Consider the following 13,212-nt stretch of genomic DNA (forward strand, 5'->3'; position numbering starts at 1 on the left):
TAAAGCACTGATTTTCATTCACAATATTACTTCATTATTCTTAAACAGAATTTCCATCTATAAAATGTTCTACAGCTTTTTCTTTTTTGAAAAGGAGGTAAATAATAGCAGGTAAGATACTCATAAATTCTAAGTAAACAATATCAACCTCATTTCACAGCACTGATTAGTATAACATTTTCAATTAAAGTGGTATACAATTTACAAAAATAGAATGATTATATAATGCAAAACATTGCCCTCCATTATGAAGAATGTATGTGTGTACATGTGTGTATTATGTGTATATATAAATATACATATTTCTTACAAGTTTCATGTTTAAATAGCCCTTATTCAAGTATTTCTTATTCTGGTACCTCTTGAAATAATCACCTTGCTATACTATTTGTAAATACATAAGAAAATAAAAGGTTAATCTAAGAAAAGGTTAAAAGTTTCAGTGTGGTTGGCTTAGCCACTCATTTCAGTGAAAACATGATTTGAATTCACAACAGGTTTAGGTGCCATATTAAGTTTAACAACTGAGTCAAAAAAAATATATATATATATTTAAGTGTCTAATATTTAGTAAATATCCAATATACTAACATTAGAGCAAAATCAAAATTTTGTATTAATCTATTCACCCCCCAATCTTAATTCCCAAAATTCATTGATATATTATAACTAAAATAATACACTAATATACAATATACCTGCTTACAAACACGTAGGTAGCCATAAATAAAACTTTATTCTTTAATTCCATTTACAAGCTACCAAATATTATGTATCGTACACAGTGCTGAACACTTAAATGGCTGTAGTCATGGAAAGATCCAGACTAAATGAAAGCTGTAGATAAAGATAAAAGCAAAGTAATACTGTAACAGAAAAGTGGCAAAAACATGGTTTTGCCATAATAAAATCAATCAAATTTGTAATTATACATGAGTTCTGGTTAAAACACAGTCTGAGCGCCATGCGAGTCTCAGGTTTATTGTTTGCAGTCCAGCTAAAATCTTATAGTTATTTTGTATTTTGCAGTCATTAAAATTAAAAAAAAAAAAAAGTTAAAAATGATAGCAGCAACAAGCAATTCCTATGACAGGAAGGCAAGAGTTAAAACTAAAAAAAAGTTTATACAGTGTGTTTTAGGGAAAGTGTGTGCTGTTCATCTTCCATCAGCAGGAGTTCGACTGAGGGACAACATGATTTGGGCAAATCGCTCACACAGTTCGTGCGTGGAATAGGGAGGCATCTTCGGGGGCTCCTGGAAACCTTTAATCTCTGTAGAACAATCAAGCAGTTTTGGCAGGAAATCTGTCAGCTTTTCTTGGAGGTTTGCTGCAAAATACAAACAGAGGTAACTAAGGACAGAGAGCAAGTTAGAGAAAACTGTTATCTTCAACAAGATTTATAAAACTTGAAGTGCCCAGTTGATGATCCATTTTAAAGTATATAAAACAATTACCACTTTGAGGGAAGAGATAAAAAGATAAATGGCAATGGCGGAATTCATAGCTTAGGTTGTAAATAAGAAAAAAGGAATAATGTGAATATTAGTGAATATAAACATGATACAAATAAATAACATTTAATTTTAACTGCATTTAATTCCATCCAACTCAGATGTCCGCTAGCATTGTTTAAACTTACATTCCATTTCTTGTCCAAGATATGAACACCATCGATTCCTCATATCTTCCACAGCAAGTATATCTTTCTCTTCCATTTCATCCACCAATAACAAGGGCAAAAATGGGACAATAAACTCATTCATAATAATCAGACCATTGTTTACTTCTCGATCCTCTCCAGATTCAAACAGTTCTGCAGCTTGCTCGTTTAATTTCTTAATACAATAAGAAAAAAAAAAAACAGGTTTCCTTCTTTAACGAAATAAAAATACCTATAACTGCAAATACTGAAGACAACATAATAAGTATGTTCACAAACAGTATTAGAACAAATGGCAATCAGGAAAAATGATCTCGGTCTATTCTAGTTAGCAGGAAAATCTCTTACAAAAGCTATGTGTATTAACGGAAATAAAGAAAAAAAAGCGGGGAAAATATTGTTGTCATGTTTTTAAAGTTCATGTTCAGCTTATATTGATCACCACTATAGAGGCCAATTTTTACTTATTTCCCATGGATGAACTTCCCCCAATACTAAAATTGAATAATCACTGAAAGTAATTTGAAAAATAAAGAAATTCAAACTCCATATGAATTTTAAAAAACTCTTCATCATCTCCATATGTCAACTGAATAAGAAAGACTATATTCCTTGGTACAAAGATATAAAGGTAAACAATAAATTCAATTATCCCTTCAAAAAATTCTGAGTTCACGCATGTGTCGGAAACTGTTCTAGATGCACGTGCCACTCAAGTGATCAACACAGAAAACTTGTATGAGCTTACAATTTGGTATAGGGACAAGTTTTTTTCTCTAAAGGACGGGTAGGAAATATTTTAGGCTTTGACGGCCACATTGTTTCTGTTGCAATTACTCAACCCTGCCACTGTTTTACAATGGCAGCCATATATAATAAATACATGAGCATGGTTTTTTTTTTTTTATTGTTTATGCTATTACAGTTGTCCCCGTCTTGTTCTCTCTCCCTCTGCCCATCTCCACCCAGCCCCAGGTCCTCCCCTCCTTCAGTGATTCCCCGTATCAGTGTCCGTGTCCACGGGTCACATGGGTCACGCATAAACGTTCTTTGGCCAGTCCCTTCACCATCTTTCATCCAGTCCCCCACCCCTTCCAGCAGCTGTCAGTCTGTTCCATGTATCTATGCTTCTGTTTCTATTTTGTTCATCAATTTATTTTGTTCATCAGATTCCGTATATTCATGAGATCAGGTGGTATTTGTCTTTCACTGACTGGCTTATTTCACTTAGCATAATATTCTCCAGGTCCATCCAGAGTATGGTGATATTTTAATAAAACTTTATTTACAAGAACAAGTGATGGGCTGGAGTGCAGGCCAAGTATGCTGACCCCCAGTCTAGAGCTGAGAAAGTCTTAAGATAAGAAATACAGACATAAGAGACAGATAAGGAATACAGTTAAGAGCTATAATATTTAAGGGCTTAGGTTTGAAACTTTATGTTTCTAGCATGATAAACATGATTTTTAAATGATCATAGTTTTAAGCTGAATCTCAAATATAAAAATTATATTATTTCTTATGTTTATATCATTCTTGTGCAATTTATGTTTAGTTAGGAGAAAGGCATATGTTAGGCCTAACTCAGCCATCAACTACTTACCTAATCTTGAGCAAATAAGTAATCTCTTAGCTTCAGTTTCTTTATTTGAAAAGTGATACCATTACCTTCCTTACATAGTGTTTAAGAGGATTAAATGAAGTAGGCCTTAAAGTATATACAATACTATAACTTTTACAATACGCATTCTCTCTTTTTTAATTGTTGTTCAGTTACAGTTGTCCTGCCTTTCCCCTTATTGCTCTATGCATTCTAAGACATATTATTATTTTAAAATTGAACATTAAGTTTGGCATAATCAGGTTTATTTTCAGAAAATTCTGGCAGTGGTATATATTAGAGGATAGACTGGAAAGTAGCAATTGAAGTCGAGAGGGTAAGAACCTCAACTGCGGCAAAAATACAGTGGGTATGGAGAAGAGGGTATAGGAAACAGTGAAACAAATTAAAATCAGGCAGCTCTGACAACTCTATATTCTTTCCACTCATCCAATATGGTGCGTAAGATGCTGGTGCCAAAAAAGAAAAAAGGCTACAAAGACTTTTACAAGTTTATAATAATAATATTTCAGCACAAAGACAATAAAAAATATTTGAGGAAAAAAACTAATGACTAAGATAAAAAAATACAATGTGTCCTTTATGTACTATAAAAATCACAGTGATCCTTTGACTTATGTACACACAATACACTGCTAGTTATAAAAACTCAGAACTCTTACTATTTTTCTGGAATCATAATAATTCCTCATGCTCTATGTAGCCTCTCCTCTCCCACTGAAAAGGGAGTGTCAGAGTGATGAAGAAATCTAAATACAAACATGTAATCATTCTGATCTCATTTTAAGAACATTTACGGTTTATCACATGCAATACTTAGGTTCCATAAAGATGATGAGATAAAGAATTGAGTGTATTCTCTCATTTTAAGGCAGTAGACCCAGATTACAGACATCATCATGATTCTTACCTCATTAGAGTTTATAGAGTCAATCACTTATTTATCAGTTTGGGAACTTTGCCCAATGTAAGGCAAAAGGATGGAACTGAACAAATAAGCCAGTCAGAGAAAGACAGATACCATATGATTTCACTCATATGTGGAATCTAATGAACACACTGAATTGACAAGCGAAACAGAGACAGACTCATAGATGGAGAGCAGATGACAGCTAGTGGGGGCGGGGGTGGAGTTAGAAGGTGGAGGAATTGAGCAAAAAGGAAAAAGGACTCATGGACAAGGACAACAGTGTGGTGATTGCTGGGGGGAGGGGTGTATAAGGGGGCTAAATGGTAATGGGAAAAATACAATAAAGATATTAGAAAAACAAATACTCTGTGCATTCAACTTACTAGTAAACATTCTCTTCTATAATGTGATATCAACTCTTCATCATGTCCTCTGTATGGGCCTTTGGACAAGAGTTCTTTGTTATTCTGATAAGCACAAATAAGGAACAGCAAGGAATCTATATAACTTAAAAATTATAAGAAACATATAGCATTAGTATTTCATATAAAAGTCAACTATAATTATAAAACATCTTATATATTTACATTTTGATTATCTAGAACAACATTACAATAAACCTATCATCTGATGCATTGTAAGTCTGAGAGCTTTGTTTTAAAAGCAGACACATTTGAACCCAGGAGATAGTTACGTCTTAAAAGTGAAATACAAAAATCAAAAAACAGAGGAAAAAAACCTGAAAGAACAGGTCAAAATTGATGAATTCAGGTAGTGCCTTTTGTCTGCTTTGGCATTTATTTTCCTAATGTCTTTCACTTAGATTCAAAATTAAGACTGACATGAAAGTCAATTAACTACTTGTTTAACATATGTCCTTTTTTTGTATGATAGGCAGAGGGTTACTTTGTTTTTTGATCACATCATTTCATTCATTCACTGACTATTTGGTCAGGTTTCTTCCTATGCCACAGGCACAGTTCTAGTCACTGAGAAAAATTTAAAAGTAGAGGGAAGAATATCTAAGGGACATAGGGAAAGTAAAAAAGGGAAAGAATGCTTTTAAGTCTGGGAAACCTAGTAAAGGAAACAAAAGAAAAGGCTGAAAGGGTAGGCCTTTGTATAAAATATTTAATACAAGTAGTATTAATTTGTTATAATAATCAACTCTAGCTATTATGAAGTTCAAACTAGTATTGATAAAGGGAGGGGAAAAAATGTTTGAGTGCTGTATTTGCCTTTAAATTAATTACCTTTCTCCTAACATGCTAGAGGAAAAAATCCATACAGATACAGATTTCTATAGCCAAAATATGAAACATATTTTAAGATATCTCCATTGCGTTAGTTTGTCCAATCATAACATATCTTCAGAAAAATGGAACATCCTAAAAAGTGAAATATTACAAAACTCTAGGGTAAACGCTCAATCAGTGTTATTGCTTATTGTTTCCTTTCATGTGTTCAAATATAAGTCAATTCTATATGCCAATGGTTAAATGTAGAATTATGCATTTGTATGATTTGTATAAATCAAATTATACACATTAAACTGTCTTGAAAAAATAAGTTATTTTATACATTTATTAAAAGTGGCTTCTTCCAGAATTTATTTTTGAGAAAATCCCAAATTATGAAACTTTATTATGAAATTATATGGACACAATTTTGCCTAAAGATTTTTTGTTTTATTTATGAAAAAAAGAAGCGATAGTAATATTACATGTTATTTTATATATGCCACTAAGTTGAAGTAGTTCGCCAGCACACCTGTTTTTTCTTTTATAGCAATTAAGTTTCCTGTTACAAAGGTCTCTCCTGCATGACATTCGTATCTGGCCTCCCGGACCTGAATCACTTCTCTGAGAAAAGCCTTGAAACCATAACCTTAATCCAATTTTCTACTGAGGTACAGAAAATGTTCTGTATTTTATCAACTTTTAAAATTTTATAAATGTATTTTCAAATGAATCAGAATAAGAGTCAGCAGTCCATTTAACACATTCTAATTTGAGATAAAATAAGACTATGTAGTAGTCTGGTGGACTTCCCTTCCCTCCCCTTTTTTTTTAAAGGTTTTATTTATTTTATTTTTATTTTATTTTTTTGTCGTGGTGGTGGTGGTGGAGGATATTTATTTATTTTTAGAGAGAAAAGAAGAGAGGGAGCAAGAGAGGGAGAGAAACATTGACTGGTTGCCACTTGTGTGCCCCCTGCTGGAGAACCTGGCCCGTGACCCAGGCATGTGCCCTGACTGGGAATCCAATGGGCGACCCTTTGGTTCATAGGCCAGTGCTTAAACCACTGAGCCACACCAGCCAGGGATCCCTTTTTACCTTTACTTATACTACTGTAAAATTATGGTTACTACAAACATGATCTTACCTCTGTACTCACAGAATTGACAATGACCTATCAATAAATATTCCATTCACAGCTTTCAAGTGTTGTGTTTTCATTAAAAACAAGTTTGACAGAACCTATTGGCAATATTTTACATGTTGCTAGCTATGGTAACTGCTATAGTTAAGGTGACAAAATTAACATTTCTTTTTACAATATTCTATAAATATTATTTGTCACCAATACTAACTTTCCAGTCAATCCTGACAATTTAATCAACATTTGCTATACTAGAATATTGACTATTGAACAAATATTTGAGATAAGGAAAGTATAAAATTTCAAGGTATTTCCAAGTTACATCTTTTTAAAGACTTTTAATGGATGTTAACTAAAAAAAACTAATATAGACACTATGCAGACAGCTAGAAAGTGACAGCTTCCCCTTTTTAATTCTGAATGAGATAAATGAATAATACTTTTTGTGCTTAAATGATTTCATTGAATTATCCAGAAATACACGGGTTTCTATTTTAATTTTTCTCTCGCTAGTCAGTTGTGTGACCGTGATGAAGTTACTGCACTGGGGAGCTTATTTTCTTTCTTTCTTTCTTTTTTTTTTTTGTTAAAATACCATTTTGGTCTTAGACACTCTATTGAATTATAACATCACATTAATACTTTTCTCACATCAGTACAAATCTGAGAAATCCTAATGTGAATTTAAATATTTCTATTAAAGAAATAAAGCCTTGATCAAAATAACAATTTACAAGAGAGCTATTATCAAAATAGTTTTCTATTTCAATGACCAATATGAAGTGAATTATGTTATAAATTATACACTAATTAGGACTTGAATACTTTGCATCCAAGTATTAATACTACTTTTTACTCTGTGTACTAACTTGAAATTGTGGTAAGTGAAGGAATAATAGTACTGTGTGCTGTCCCATGAACAGAGCAGCACTGCCCAACAGAAATTCTGTAAGGAAGGAAGTGCTTGTGTCTTGGCCAATACGGTAATTACTGTGTGCAGTTACTGAACATTCACCAAATCTAGTTTGATTGAGAAACTAAATCTTCAGTTTAAAAAAATTTAATTAAATTGTCACACATGGCTGATGGTCACCACGTTGGAGATCGCAGCTCTAGACATAAAGGTCTAGGTTGTCATTTAAGAAAAAATATTTTCATTACCTCAGTAGGGAAAAAGGAAGGAAAGAGAAGGGAGAAGGGAAGAGGGAAGGGAAGGGGAGAGAGCAGGAAGAAAGAATTCAATAGATCTTTTACTCTGTTGCAATATGGCACTACTTTAAATATACCACTTTTAAAAACAAATCACTAGTCAAGCAAGTTCATGTTAAAGGATATAAATTAAGAAATATATGGATAAGTAAGTAAATGTAAACTAGTGAGTAATCTATAATGGTACATAAATCAATATCCATCCTTTCTTCTTGGTAACAATTAAAATAATAAATAACAATATTATAGTTTAAGTAGATATACCTTTAAACCATTTGCAATTTAAACAACAAAAAAAAACCAATATAAAATAGGTTTGCAGTCACAATGCTTAGAAGAGATCAGTTTTCTACAGCTATATTCTTTTACAGTCCTGGAAAGTTCAGGCAAAGAGACAGATTGGAAAAACTATTTCTGAACTGAGGTCAGGATTAGACTCAGGGGGAATGTGAAAAAGCCAGGTGCCAGAAGGTAGATTTTAGGGAATACAAAGAATTCCACGTGTTGGGCTACGAGCTCCTTGGATCTCCAGCAAAGTTCTAGGCTTCTATCCAATCCTACCTCATCCTAAACTTCAGCCGTAGTATTTCAGAGCTGATGTAAAGATACTAATACCAACCATGCAGATTTAATTTGAAATAAAAAATACATTGTAAGTGGGAATACATGAAACTCCCTGTATTAACTGTGCCAATTTTTCTGGAAATCTAAAACTTTTAAAATAAAAGAAAAAAATATAATGTGAATAAAATCTTTTCTATAGATAAGGTCATATCTGAATAGAATTAAGACAAAAATTAAGCTCTTCTTTTCAGCTGGGTCCAGTTTTCCTTACCTTTCTTTCTGAAAATTTTCTAGCCCATTTATGAGATACATGGTTGTTTCCCTGAATTTCCTATAATCCTGATGCCAATCCTGTAGGTGAAAGAAAATATTAAAAGGTTTACAAAGGAAGATACTAAAAACTAGAGTAAAATTTCATCATAAAGTAATACACTATTCTCATGAATTAATAGAAGCAAAGAGTTCAAAATTAAGATAAACCAAAGCTAAACGAGGGAGGGGAGTGTGAGGAAATGGGTAAAGAGGTGAGGGAATTAAGTCCAAACAGGTAGTTACAGAAGAGTCATGGGGATGGAAAGTACAGTATAAAAAATGGAGCAGCCAAAGGACTTACACACGTGATCCATGGACATGAACAATGGTGGGGGGACTGCCCGAGGGAGTAGGGGGTGCTGGACAGAGGCGGGTAAAGGGGGAAAAAATCAGGACAACTGTAACAGTATACTCAATAAAATATAATTCTAAAAAATCATGAGAAAAAGAAATTAAGATCATGAGATCTTAAATATCACGAGAAAAATAATTTAATCAACAAAAATCATGAGACAATAATTTAATCAATAAAGATTAAATTTAAATACTTTAATTTCTGATAAACAAGGTTACTTATTAGTAGAATAAACATAAAAAGTATTAGACATTGATGAAAAATTAAACAAGGATTTCAGCAGAAGACAACAGATATACAAGGCAGAATAATCAATCTGGTTCTCTCTCTAAAATTCCTCAGTACAGAAGAGCATCATTATGAAAACAGAGGGTAGGGTAAAAGTAGGCATAGTTGTGAGTACACAATCCACAGTTTATTCTTGGATTATTATATATTAATTACAATATTATTTTCCATATGAACTCTAAACCTATCTTTGCCCCACCCTGCATTATACTCGTATCTCTACCTCACACTGAATGTAGGATATAAATAAAGTTACTACTCTAATGTGAATCAAAGCTTGCAGACTATTATTTGATGCAGAATTTAAACAAAGTTTTATCATAATGACTTTATTTAACTTTTAATTTCGCCATATTTGTGTTGAATTTTCTTTTATTGATTTAACTGAATTCATTCGGGTGATAATTTTACAAAACCCGAATACGGTTCAATAAAACATCATCTGCATGCTGCATCATGCATGCGTCACTTAAAGTCTCTTTCCATCCCCATTTACCCCCGCTTTGTCCACCTCCACCTACCTTCACCCCCTTTCCCTCTGGCTATCATCACACTGTTGTTTGTGTCTATGTGTTATACGCATTTTTTTAAACATAATCCCTTCACCTTCCTTTTATCCAGTCCCACAAGCCCTTCTCCCCTGTGACAGAGTCAGTCTGTTCTGTGTATCTATGCTTCTGTTTCTATTTTGTTCATCAGTTTATTTTGTTTATTAGATTCTCTATGTAAGTGAGATCACATAATATTTGTATTTCTCTGACTGGTTTATTTCACTTAACATAATAATCTCCAGGTTCATCCATACTGTCGCAAAAGGTAAGATTTCCTTTTTAATGGCCACATAGTATTCCATCATGTAAATCTACCACAGCTTTTTTTTTTATTATCCACTTATCTACTGATGGACAATTGGGCTGTTTCCAGATCTTGGTCATTGTTAATAATGCTGCAATGAATAGGGGTACATATTCTTTGAAATCAGTATTTTGGGTTTCTTTGGATATATCCTCAGAAGTGGGATTGGTGGGTCAAAAGGCAGTTCGATTTTCAATTTTTTTGATGAAACTCCATACTGATTTCCACAGTGGCTGTACCAGTCTGCACTCCCACCAAGAGTGTAAAAAGTTCTCTTTTCTTCACATTCTTGTCAGCACTTGTTCTTGGTTGATTTATTGATAGCCATCCTGACAGGTATGAGGTGCTATCTCATTGTGGTTTTAATTTGCATCTCTGTGATGATTAGTGATGTTGAGTATTTTTTTGTTTGTCTATTGGCCATCTGTATGTCCTCCTTGGAGAAGTGTCTATTCAGGCTCATTTTCCTTTTTTAAATTTGGTCGTTTGTCTTTTTGGTGTCATGTAAATTTTCTATATTTTGGAAATTAACCCCTTATTAGATGTATCATTGGCAAATTCAGTGAGTTCCCTTTTCATTTTGTTGATGGTTTGCTTTGCTGTGCAAAAGCTAAGTTTGATATAGTTCCATTTGTTTATTTTTTTCCTTTGCTTCCCTTGCCCAAGGAGATATACCAGCAAAAAAATTGCTACAAAACATACTTGAAATTTTACTCCCTATGTTTTCTTCTAGGATTTCTGTAGTTTCACAATGCAATTCTTATTAAAATAGCAATACCAATGGCATATCTCACAGCTCTAGAACAAATTTTCCAAAAATTTATGTGGAACCACGTAAGACCCCAAATACCCTCAGCAATCTTGAGAAAGAAAAACAAAGTTGGAGGAAAAACACTACCTGATATTGAACTATGTTACCTGGCCATAAAATTAACACTGCATGGTACGGGCACAAGAACAGGTATATAGATCAATGGAATAGAATAGAGAGCCCAGAAATAAACCCACACCTTTATGGTCAATTAATATTTGACCAAGAAGATAAGGACATGAAATGGGGTAAAGTCAGTCTTTTCAACAAATGGTGCTGGTAAAACTGGACAGATATGGGCAAAAAAATAAAAAAGAAAAAAGAAAATGAAAGTAGACTAACACCATACACAAGAATAAATGAAAAATGGATTAAAGACAAATTTTATTTTAAATGTGGCAGGTGAATAGTATATGCATCTGAGTCATAGTAAAAAGGATAGATGCATTTCATATTTCACTGTCCTACCTCCAAAAAGCCTATTATAGGGCAAATAATAGGACTAAACAATTCAGAACTGACATCGTGTAACTCTAGAAAACAAAAAAAAAAATCATGATAATTTTTTCTTATTAAATAAAAATTGATTCAAAGAAAACCACAACTGAAATATTGGATTAACCTAAACGAGATACTGATAATAAAAGTGTTAAAGCTCTTATATACACATTATTCTAAGCAAATTAAAGAAACATATAGATCAGTTATTGACTAATTGTATTGTCCCTGAATGTAAACCACTTTAATTTTTAAGTTTCTGAGGCATTATTTTCATACTATTAATAGACCTTAATAACAAATAAGGGCAAAATTTATTTTCCAAAGATAAAAGTAGCATTCCTGGGAAAGTATTCAAGTTGCCACTTTATTGTCATTAGAATTGCCTTAGAAGTTGTGAGTTGGTAAACTTCTAAATGTTTTAGGATTTACAGATTACTCAACTGTGTGACTATAGTAAACACATAAACAAATGGCTGTATGCCAATAAAACTTTATTTATAAAACTAGATGGTGAGTTGTATTTGGTTTTCAGGCCTAGGTTTGCTGATCCCTTAGTTAGAGCAAGACAAAGATGTGAGATACAACAAAATCCAAAAACATGCTATGTGAATACCTGTAAGATTTAATGGCTCTACAGTTAGAAGAAATATAAGTTTTCAGAATAAAAATATGCTGAATCCAATATGATAAAGCAACCCTGGGGAGGAACTGTAGAATCAAATCACAATTAAAAATTAAGTCCCATGTAACCTGAATTTTGGGAATGGGGCAGACTTAGCAACCAATTTGTTTGCCATTTCTGTCATATGTCATGTGTACATTGATTTGGGGATGTGTTTCTCGATCTTTTATTATGCTTTATTGTTCTAATTTACCTATTCTTAAGCTAATATTATTATAAACATAATAGTTAAGATATTATATCTTTATTTCTAGTAAAATAAGTCTTCTTGCTTTGTTTTTCCTCAAGAATGTCAGGACTAGACTGAGATCATTGTATTTCCATAAAGTCTGTGAATCAGTCTATCAAGCTCCCTAAAATAACTTGCTAAAAGTTTGATAGAAACTGCAGTGACTCAATAAACCATTTAGGGGAATACTGTCATTTTTATAATACCAAGTTTTCCAAACATGATTCATAGTATTCATTAATTTAAATCTTCTTTAATGTCTCCTCAAGTCATGCACATCTTTCATTAAATTTATTTCTAGGTATTCCATAGTTTTGGCCAATGTTGTAAATGATGTTATTTTCAAAATTTCATTTTCTGATTATGTGTTATTGGTATAAAAGACTAAAATTGATATTTCAACACAGCTTTCCATGTTGCAAAGCTCTCTTATTAGTTTCAATAAATTTACCTGTAGGTTTTGTTTGTATTATATAGCTATAAAATTAAAAATAATAACTTTGTTCCTTCTTTTCCGATCTTTTACTTTTTGCTTATTTTTGATGCCTTACTGCCCTGTTTGAACTTTCAGTACCATTCTGAGTAGAAGTGGTGATAGCAGATATCCCTGTTTTTTCGCAAAAGGAAAGCTTTCAATGTCCACACTTCTATATATTTGTAATTTTGTTTTTTGAGGCACTTTTTAGCAGATTAAATCACCTTGTATTCTGGGTTAGCTAAGGGTTTTTATTAAAGAAAACGAGTGCTTTCTGTATCTTCCCTTTTATCTATTATAATATGGTGAATTACCATAATTGTTTATGGGAATCTAAAATAATTAAGTTGGACCAA

The 13,212-nt window shown here is 32.6% G+C and overlaps 1 protein-coding gene across 2 annotated transcripts in view; it reads right to left on the reverse strand.

Moving 5' to 3' along the window:
* Positions 1–563: 563 nt before the first annotated feature.
* The window catches only part of USP25 (ubiquitin specific peptidase 25), a 125,014-nt gene continuing 112,365 nt past the window's right edge, over positions 564–13,212 (reverse strand). For both annotated transcript variants that reach the window (XM_054585221.1, XM_054585220.1), the window contains 4 exons: positions 8,620–8,699; positions 4,577–4,700; positions 1,642–1,837; positions 564–1,329 (listed from right to left, as the gene is read on the reverse strand). In XM_054585221.1, coding sequence (XP_054441196.1) covers positions 1,157–1,329; positions 1,642–1,837; positions 4,577–4,700; positions 8,620–8,699 — 573 coding nt within the window. In that variant the 3' untranslated portion in view covers positions 564–1,156. The remainder of the gene's footprint in view (positions 1,330–1,641; positions 1,838–4,576; positions 4,701–8,619; positions 8,700–13,212) is intronic.

This window comes from Pteronotus mesoamericanus, unplaced genomic scaffold (genome assembly GCF_021234165.1).
Source record: "Pteronotus mesoamericanus isolate MK-2021 breed Mesoamerican mustached bat unplaced genomic scaffold, CSHL_Meso_final contig_82, whole genome shotgun sequence".
Taxonomy (NCBI): domain Eukaryota; kingdom Metazoa; phylum Chordata; class Mammalia; order Chiroptera; family Mormoopidae; genus Pteronotus; species Pteronotus mesoamericanus.